Source organism: Megachile rotundata, chromosome 6, assembly GCF_050947335.1.
Source record: "Megachile rotundata isolate GNS110a chromosome 6, iyMegRotu1, whole genome shotgun sequence".
NCBI classification, from domain to species: Eukaryota; Metazoa; Arthropoda; class Insecta; order Hymenoptera; family Megachilidae; genus Megachile; species Megachile rotundata.
The window spans coordinates 2,711,113-2,722,052 of record NC_134988.1 but is presented as its reverse complement, the minus strand read 5'-3'; the positions used below and the strand labels follow the sequence as shown (position 1 = coordinate 2,722,052).

Here is a 10,940-nt window from a genome sequence, read left to right as displayed (position 1 = left end):
ACTCACGTTATCCTAAATAGTTGATAACATTTGAGTCACTGATACCAGTTTATTTAACGGTTATGTTAGTGTTAATTTAGGTAATGCGAGAAAAATGAAAGGAAACTGAATCAATTTTGTTTCTTTCTAAACAATGTTACATAAAAGAAAGCTATTTGAATGTTTATTCTTGTTCTCAAAGTACAAAATCTTTTGGGCGCAGGTATTTCATTCGGTTCCACGCCACAGTCAGCGTTATGTATTAATATTAAATAATTTGTAATCACATTTTATGATATTAAGTAGTACAAAATCAGGATACAAATTTTATAGTCAAATAAAATTGACAAATTTGTGTAATTTATGTAATTATAAATGCAATAAATTCCATGCATGCTTTTCAAGTAAACAATTGTAAAATAATCGTGAAGAATGAGTGTAAGTAAGTGAAAAATTGCAAAAATGATCATTTGTGATGCGCAAAACTGTAAGACTTATCTTGTATGACAAAAACTCATAAGAAAGATTTTATTTGCTTACTACCACGAAACACAAAAAAGTTACCTATTACAAATATAAATTTTTGTTTGTATTATACGTGTTTGTCGAATTTCTCTTATATTATAATTTAATATATTTATATTGTTTCGAGTGTTTTAATTAACTTGTCACCTTCACTTTTCCTCACGTACAACATGGTTTCCAATTTTACTCTATTCGTTTTAAGTTTATAAATACTTATTTCTTATTTCTTTTGATACATACAGATTTACATTTATAAATACTATTCACAGATGCGTGATTTGATTATAAATTATTAAAACGAACATAAAACATGTTGTATTTTTTATAATGGCGTGTATAACGGAATGTACTTTCGTTATCTTCGTTATTTTTTTATTTTTGCCGGTCAGACAAATATGACAAGACAAAATACTTTGCTTTAGGATAAAAACATGGGAAATATGCAGAGTATTCAGAAACTTGTAATACTAGATGAAAACAAATTATTACTCGGAAAACTGCGGCTATTCCAAAAGTTACCACTAAATGTCAATAATATCAAAAGTTATTATCATTAAAGACGAATAGCTACACAGATGTCGGAGGTAGTATCACACTAATAAATCTTCAAATTTTCCATTTTCCAAATTTATGAATTTTCAAATTTCTGAACTATCAAATTTCCAACACATCGAACTCTTAAATTCATCAATTTTCAAATTTTAAAACCTGTACATTTGAAAATTTTTAAATTTATCAACAAAAAATTAATAACGAGTAGGTTATTTTTTTATGTTATAGCACGCAGTACTTTTAAATATATATATAGAATAAGTAATGATGAATTAATAAGGATGTATATAGTGACAAAAATGGCAGCGTCGGTTAAATTAAAAAAAAAACAGCAAGTTAGGGAATATAATAATTCTTACAAAATTGCATCTGTTACTTTATTAGTTACTTAATTTAACATTCGTTGTGCGAATTAGTGACACCACTCATTGTTAGACACACAATGAACTAACAACTGATTGAGGATAAATATGTTCAATTTATTTAAAAATGAATGTTTGAACTAATGAAAGAATCTGAATAATCTAAAAAGAATATTTTCGCCAAAAATTAAAATGTGGAGTGGAACCGACATGCTGCTGCGGATGGACAAGCGACTTCGTTAAAATAAACTATTGGATTGGTTAAAAAAATATTAAAAGGAGGGGACAAGAACCGCTCACACAAAATGTTCGTACTGAGGTCAAGTTTGATCTAAGGTAAAGATTACGTCGTCGCTCGTCATTCCAGGGACTGTTACAATATGTTAATAAGGTGGTGTTTACACTAGTCTAGTGGATCATATGAAAAACATTGCCCTAAATTATTGTGCAGCAGTATATGTACTTTGTTGTATAACAATATTAAATTAGAGTTCGTAAACATATTTACTGTATTGTTCGTTTTCTATTATGAAGGGGAATTATGCCTAATAATATATTTTATTTCCACGATTTTGGTATTATATAATGTTTATTTTACCTATTAGATTCGTTTTTAGATTAATAAGCGATGAGAGAGAGAGAGAGAGAGAGAGAGAGAGAGAGAGAGAGAGAGAGAGAGAGAGAGAGAGAGAGAGAGAGAGAGAGAGAGAGAGAGAGACGTTCTTTCTCGTACGTTCGCGGTACAACCGTTGCCACTGTCCTGCATTGCACCAACTGTATAAAGAACAGCAGCGCACTGCTCAAATCTTAAGGAGCATTTCCGTTCAAATTATTAAAAGTCAAATAAATAAACGTATACTTTCGGATAAAAGTTTCATTGGCCATAGAAATCTATGTTCCGCATTGCGACGACTGGTGCCGCGGCGGACTTATACCTGACCGCCTGGACCTTCCCTGGTTACCGATGGAACAATAAACATCTGATATTATCCAATTGTTAAAGACGTGACAAATTATCGTATAAAAATGGCTCACCCTCTTCGAAAACAAATCTCAATTCATTTCTCCGTAAAAGGTAAGAGAACATTGTATATGTAATAATTATTGCTAAATTGCAATAAACAAAAGATTCCAAAAACACGTATCCCCTATTTTGATGCATATTTTTCGTATATAAATCTGCAAAAAAGTTAAACTGCATTTAGGGTGAAAAATTGAAAAAAAGTCCAATTTTTTAATATATTATTTAAATAAATGATTTCTCCCGAAATTTTTGTCACTACCTACATTTCTGACTAAAAACTGCAGAATTTAAAAAAAAATTCACCTTCCTACACCCTCTACTTTCCGAGATATTAAAGAAAATGTGTTTTCAACCCCGAACTTAGAGGGCTATTTTAGCATAGATATAAAAAAATACGTGCCAAATGATTTTTGAAAAGCTGCCACATATGTCAATTTCATTAAAATCCGCGTGTGACACCTTGGTGATGTCCCTTGTGAGTTCAACAATTCCCTCACTCGTGTCACATTGTCGCTGTGGTGGTCGTGGATGGCCGTCCGGCACGGTCCTCGTCGTCGACCTCTTCCCGGCCTTTCAAAAAGGCCTTATGCCACCGAAACACTTGCTGATCTGACAGGGCATCTTTTTTATTAGGTGTACAAATGAATAATCCAAATTATTTTAAGCTGTTATAAAATTAATGCATTTGGTGGGATATCAAGGGCGTGCTTTACTATGAGTTGTTAGAACCAGCTGAAACAGTTACTGCAGATTGCTACCAGCGACAATTAATCTGCTTGAGTCAAGCATTGGAAAGAAAACGACCGTATACTGGCAAAGGAGAACGACCAGTGAAACTGTTGCATGACAACGCGAGGCCACATATTGCTTCCAATACAAAAGATGTCATAATGAGTCTTGGATAGGATGTTTTGCAGCACCCGGCATATTCACCGGACACTGCTCCGTCAGATTATCACCTATTCCGGTCGATGCAACACGCCTTATCTGATATGCACTTCCAATCAGTGAACGAGATCCGAAAATGCCTTGACGACTTCATCGCGTCTAAAGACGTAACATTCTTCCGAGATGAAATTCATCAGCTACCAGAAAGATGGCTTAAAGTTATAGAAAGAAATGGCGACTACTTTGATTGAACAATTCAATTTAGTAACTTTTAAAATAAACCTTGAATGAAGCAGAAAAATTGGATTATTCATTTGTATACCTAATATAAGCTGACTTGATCATAGCAACCGTTTCCGTCGCGGTCTTTTCAAGTTTCACGCAAAACTTGATCACAATTCTTTGTTCTAACGAACGCTGCAATTTGACTTGTACAGTGATCAAAACAATTCTCACGGATACGCTCATCTTCATTCTCCGGATGCTCGGAGCACCTTCAGCAGCGGAGATCTGTTTAGCTGACTTCCTGTACTACTAATTTTAACCGAAAAAATTGCGGTCCGACGTGAAGTCGCGTCACAATAAAGTCACTGACATTACTTTCAGGATATATCATGTACATATTTCACGGTGGACAGTACATCGAGTTTTGAAAAGTAATCCTAACATGGTGAGGCAGAAACTAAAATCTGCACCAAAACTTCTACCACGGCATAATGTTGCGAGGCTCGAATACGCTCGAGCGAATATGCATCGCGACTGGAAAAGCGTAAGTTAACCTTAGATGTCAAAATCTTTTTACACTAATTTATTTAAACTTCTATCATTGATAATAAGGTTATATTTTCGGATGAAAAAAAGTTTAATCTTGATGGTCTGGATGGCTATAATTCATATTGGCGAGATCTCCGAAAAGAACCACAATACTTTTCAAAGAGAAATTTTGGCGGACGAAGTGTTATGGTTTGCGGTGAATTTTGCATTGATGGCATATTGTAATTGGCTTTTCCATCGAAAAAGAGGGGTAGTGATGAGTACACCACAATTTTATCGGACAATTTGTTATCTTTTATAAGACTTTTATAGGACAACTCTGTTGTATGTACATAGCAGTCGGAAAACAGTATCATGGCTGGAAAGAAACAAAATTAATGTTATTAAATGACCAGCATGACCACCAGACCAAAACCCGATGGAAAATATTTGAACCATTATTGTTCGAAAAGTTTATGTCGAAAATCGACAGTGTGAAAATATTTTAGAAACAAAAAACGCAATACTAAAAGCATGTAATGAAATTAGCCAACGAATTTTTCAGAAACACATCGAGAGCATGTCAGATAGAATTTTCCAACTTATAACGAAACAAGGAGGCCCTACAAGATATTAAAATATATTTGACATTTATTCATATAGTGCTATAGTTATGCAACGATGAAAAAATTAATTTTCATGTTATATTTTCTTATATAGTAAAATAATATCAACAAATTTTTACTGAAGTTCATTGTTCACTATACCCTTCACTTTCATATGGATGATTTTTATGTATTGTTATTCCAAAGTTGGAATCTGCTAAAAATGTAATTGGTGCTATAGTTCTGCACCGCAGTGTATAGTGAATCAAATATCAGTGTACGTAATTTAAACCACGTAGGTTTTAGATTTCGATTATAAAAATATACACGAAACATTACTTAATGTCTCTTTGTTATTTAATCGTTATTAAACTTTTTATTTAAAAAAATATTTTAATACAAATTTTAACCTTATGTGTACATTATCCTATAACATATCGCTTATCATACATATCCTCTTAGAAATTATATTTATTTTAATATTTCCCCTCAACTATTATCTAATGGTACAACACTACTTTTAATTATAAATTCTAGTTGTCTGACACAATATGTGTCGTATTATTATCAACAATGTCAACGTTGTATCCCTCTAGAGAAGTCTAGGATATCTTTAGAGAAACTTAGAATTTCTTTATAAAAGTTTAGGATCTCGCTAGATAACAATCAATAGAACAATATAACAGTGTAACAATATTTACAATGATGTACGTTTGTGTAATAGATCTTCCACTTCCTGCAGCGTTTTCCCCATCGTTTCAGGCGTATACCAGTACACGAAAAGGGCACTCCACAGACTGATAATGGAAAATATCCAACACATAACATGTATACCATATCTGTAGGTGATAAATGGAAAAAAGAATTCCAGAATGCACATGCAACAGACACGACTCAGCATACTAATACCGCTGCCATCAATCTTAATATTCATTGGAAAAACTTCGCTCATCATTGTGAACGGGAGTGTTGCCAATCCGAAAGCGCACATCATCAGATAAAGTACCACTCCCATAGTTAGCAACCAAGGCATCTCTGTGACAACAATTTGGTTGTTTTGAAAAACAAGAAATAAGCCGATGAGGAAAGTTGAGACAGAGATACCCAGCGAAGATATTGTTAGTAATGGTCTCCTGCCGTAACTATCCATTGCGAATATGCCTAAGAAGATGAATATTATTTTCACAATTCCTAATGTTCCACTGCTTATATGAGTTATAGAGATAAAGGTGTCCCATAGGATCATCTGACCACTCCATTGTTCAATTACCATAAGACTCAGCACAGTAATTAATGCCCTGCAAAACGAATTAAAAATATATGTATAATCAATTTTTTTCTTGGAATATTCAAAATTATCCCACGTGTTCAATGTAATATTACATATGCATGTCACTTATTTTCATGTATATGTTCACTTGTAACATTTACTGTGGCATTATATCTTATCATTCATGAAACTGTCTGTTTCTCTGCCCACTTCATAATCTAACAATAAGATACGGTTATATGACTTCCTGATTGGTTATAAATAGCTATAATAGTTATAATAACTATACGTATACATAACAAAAAATTTGAAGAATCTGGTATATATTATAAAATTCACGTACTTGCGATTACCAGTTTCACACAAGTTTCTAGTATTGGCTAGATCTGTTTTCATGGATCTCTCGATTGTGTCAGCCTCTTCGCCAACATCCGCGCTTTCTCGTAATGCCACGAGCGACAGAATCGCCTCGAGATGTTTTCCTCGTTGCATTAAAAAATATGGGGATTCCGGTGCCCATGAAATACTTAAGAGCAAGAGAATAGGTGCTATAGTTGACACCAATACCATGCTTATCGTTGATAAATACGAACTTATCGTCCATTTGATGTACATGCCGATATTTGCCGCCACGATCAACGTGGACGTTGATATTCCTCGTACATTAGCTGGCGATGTCTCACCCACATATATAATAGCAGATATGTATCCAAAACTCGTACTTATTCCGGCCATGTATCTTCCCATCGCGAATACCTAAACAATAGAAATTATAAACTTCTCGTTGGTAATCAATGAGTTTGGGATGTAAATGTTAGAATTGCGTTGTATTTATTGACGTAATTCGGATTTCTGTCTGGGTCGGGCTAAGTACCCTATCTTTAATAATAATAATATGCTATCAAGTATGACCACGTAAAAATTTGGAAATTTTTGGATTTGGAACATTAGAGAAATGGAAATTGAGAAATTTAGGAATTTGGGTTTTTGAAAATTTTGGAAATTTGTTGATTTGGACTTGGAAATTTAGGAATGAGAATTTAGAGATTTAGAGTTTTTGAAATTTGAAAGTTTGAACTATTGAACATTTCAGACATCTTCAGATTTGGGAATCTGGAGATTTGAAAATTTGAATTTTCAGAAGTTTGTGAGATTGGATATCTAAGAATTTTCAAATTTGAGGATGCGAAACTTTCTACACCTAAAACTATAATACGCTTGTAATATACAATACTTTGGAATGTTGAATACAAAGGAAAAACACGGACCAATCAGAGCGCGAGGATTATGCGTGCTCGGACGCTAGGCTCGAAACTGTCGCTCACGCCTCTGCGCACGCGTGATTTAAACGCTGAAGCAGATTTTAACGATTTAGTACGAGATTTGCAGTTAACAAAAACTAGATCAGAACTTTTGGCTCGCAGGTTACAATAATGGAATTTGCGTGCACCGGAGATAATTGTAAGTTACTTTCGAGAAAAAGTGAAGAATTACAATAATATTTTGCGGTTTAGAACAACTTATGTTATTGCTTCAACATAGAAATTGTTTTCAACAAATTACATTATAAACATAATTCTGAGGATTGGAAGGTCTCTTATAGGTTCATCAAAAACTAGTTTAAAGAGTTTTATTACATAATAGCAATATATATCCACTAGAAAACGTAAATTATATACGTATAAATAGCAAATCTGTGAAGATTTAAAAGTTATTGTAATATTAATGGGTCCTTAAAGCGGCTATACTAAATATTTTTGCTTTTTATGTGAATGAGACAGTCGTGTACGGCCAGGCCATTATAATATTAAAACATGATCACTACGGGAAAGTTTTTGTGCCTGGAAAAAATGTACAATATAATAGTTTAATGGATAAACAGAATATATATTTTCGTAAAGAACATGGGTAAAAACGGATCAGAATTTTGAAACTATAATTCTCAGCTTTTTCAGAGGCAACAATTCAAGAAGGCATATATATATAGGACCATAAATACGCACCTTATTTAAAGGTGAAAAATTTGAAAACCATGTATCTCAAACAATGTCAAAATTTTCTTGGGTTGCATCGTTTATCAAATTACGTAAAAATTGTTGAGCTATTGTTTCAAGCATGTAAAGAAATGAAGTCTAATATGTCATTAAAAATGCATTATTTACAATCTCATTTGAAGATTTATACCATGTTAAGGAACTATTACGGACAATTAAAGACTGAAGGAAAAGAATTATATAAATGTTAAGCAAGAAAAAATTATTTTTAACCCTTAAGGCTTCAAATGTGCCTCTTAAGTACCACGCAAAAAATTCCATATATTACTTAATTATAATTAATATAAATATTGTAATCGAAATGATAATCCTGCTTCGGTGAAAATATGTCCTCGTAACTGGGTCGTCCCACTGATCTTGACCTGTCGCAAAAGAAAACACACATTGCATAACAACTGTTGTCGCGACTAGGTCAATGAACTTACTTAACTTCATGTTTCACTCTCACTTTTCATTGTAACATTTTACTGTCACTTTTCACTAATGTAATGAGTACAGATAAAGAACGAAAGAGGAAAATGCATAAACAGTTATTTACTTAACAGTATTAACAGTTATTAACATCGGACGCTGTGTCATGAATTACCAATTATAAGCATCATTGAAACAAGGATGTTTGACATTAAGACATCAGGCCGATTGTGTTACGATCGATAGTTTAGGATAAAACGTCCAAAGCGCAACGTTAAAGAGAAAAAATTAATCTCTGAAGTTATTTTTGCATAATCGTTTACACGTTTTCGCTTCGTTCACTCATCATTATTACATTAAGGAGTTATTTAAAAGTGATAACAAAATTTTACAATGTAAAGTGGTAATGAAACCTGATACTGAAGTAAAGTGAATTCGCTGACCCGGCTATGACAGCCAGCTGTTTTGCGGTGCGTTTTTGCGACAAGTCAGGATCAGTGGAATGACCTAGTTTTGTGAATTTAAAGTAGACAGGCGTTAATACATTTGATAATCGTTAGATTTAAAATCTTTTTTGCTGAACAGAAAAGTTATTTTTCCTAGAAAGTGTACGAATTTGTTATTTTGCATTCTTGTAACGAGTAATAAGAACAATTTTCAATCACACATAATAGGTTTATTCCCTATCTATAAATAATGAATAACTGGATGTTATACTGCTTAATTGTTTTATTCGTTTGCTGATTTAAATTAGACATAGAGACTTTTTATTATGCAATTACACTGTCATTGTGCAAACGTCCTTATTTACGACCATGGTCAATAATCTTACTCGTAGCTATCGTCGAACTCCCTGTATATTATTAAATTAAGCTGGCCGGTATGAACTTCCATACTCTAACCCATTAATTGTATCCTGTGATCAAATGATTAAAATCGTATACTCTTGTGATATTTAATCATTTAAATATCAAAACGCTTTACAAATTCCCACTCATTCAATACGTTTTACAAATTCTCGCATATCTTGATATTTTAATTTGTTATGTTTCAAGTTAAACCTTTTTGATCAAAACATATGTTTCTATTTTGTATTATGAATATGTATCGAAATATAAATTGCGACCATACTGGAAATGTATCAAGAAAATTTGTTTTTTGAGGGAATCACTTGACAATTTCTCCTTAGTCGAGAATTTCTAGAAAGTTTCTCATCCTTAAATTGTTGGAATATTATAAGATAACCTGTTAAATGTATGTACCTGTTTCGATGTTGCAAAAGCAATCATCATCCATCCTACCATTCCTGTTATCGTCGCGATGAGCAAAGACCATTTTCGACCGACTGCATTTAATAAGTAACTACAGCAAATAGAACCTATTATTCCACCAATGTAGTAACTTAATGTAATCCATAAATGTTGAAGGGGGTTATTAACTTGTTCTAAAGCAAATAACGATGGAAATGCCCACGCAAAGGAAATGCCACAAGATAACATGCACAAATTACCTGATAATAAGCGTTTCGTTTCTTTTTAATATAAGATTCGTTAAGTATATAAGTTGTGTAATGAATATTTACTTACTCGAAACTAAAGCTAAATGTGATAGTGTCATAGTATCAAGAGTAATTCCTAGTCAATTCTGTGACAGGTACAGTGCTGTACTTATCGTTAATAGTCGCAAGGCGGGATTGGAACGTAACAACAAGACGTACACGTATACGCGCTTCGCATCAGAAACTGTTTGATTCATTTTTTATCGCGGCTGGCTTGCATTAGGAAGAAGGGGAATTTTATGAGTCAGAATTTTATATTAATATTAAACAAGAAATTACGTTCATATGTACGATAAGTATTTATATGTGCGAAAGTTTGAAAACTGTATTGTAATTGTTCCATAAATCTGAACCTGTCGGTACGAAGCGTGGGAATGATTGATAAGTACTTGTCGCATTTGGGTATGAAAGTTAGGTTAGTGTAGGTTATGCCAGATGGAGGAGCATATTCTCTCCTCCAGGAGAGGAGGAACCTAACTTTGGAGGAGAGAATATGCTCCTCCACCTGTATGGCCGTATCAACAATAAAACATAATTAATATGAACGCTATGCTCCCGGCAAAGTTCAGATTTCTGCGAAAATTACGATCGATCTGTCTTTGTCGATAGCTTTTCAGTAATCAGACTTTAGCCTTCTAAATGTTATTCAGGGAGATGATCTTAATAACATATATCAAGCTCAGAATGATCGGATATGGGAGCTTTTCGAAAGTTTGTCTCAGCACTGTATTCACAGTGTCTGATCGAATTAATGGTCATTTTGTCTGATACACATCATTTCATGATGAGATGCACTGTCGTAATATAAACATGCGTCATTTAAAGTTTCGTGCAATTTAATTTCCAACTACCAAATTTCAAATTCTTAATTATCGAAATTTCTAAATCCCTAAAATCTCAATTTCCTTTATCATTATGACGTGTAGAAAGCTAACGCATAGTAAGCTAATTTTTATATT

At 33.2% G+C, this 10,940-nt stretch overlaps 1 protein-coding gene across 3 annotated transcripts; it reads right to left on the bottom strand.

Annotated features, from left to right (window-relative positions):
- Positions 1-5,060: 5,060 nt before the first annotated feature.
- On the bottom strand, positions 5,061-10,444 carry LOC100882120 (uncharacterized). 3 transcript variants are annotated; one of them, XM_012290268.2, is made up of 4 exons: positions 10,010-10,444; positions 9,686-9,933; positions 6,302-6,714; positions 5,061-5,986 (listed from the first exon to the last, which is right to left on the bottom strand). In XM_012290268.2, exons 1-4 carry the CDS (start codon positions 10,038-10,040, stop codon positions 5,386-5,388), a joined length of 1,293 nt encoding a protein of 430 aa, XP_012145658.1. In that variant the 5' UTR covers positions 10,041-10,444; the 3' UTR covers positions 5,061-5,385. The 3 variants fall into 3 exon arrangements, with proteins under 3 accessions (XP_012145658.1, XP_076389116.1, XP_012145659.1); XM_076533001.1 differs by having other exon boundaries at positions 5,062-5,986; positions 9,686-9,801; positions 10,010-10,442; XM_012290269.2 differs by having other exon boundaries at positions 5,064-5,986; positions 9,686-9,785; positions 10,010-10,436.
- Between the last annotated feature and the right edge of the window lie 496 nt (positions 10,445-10,940).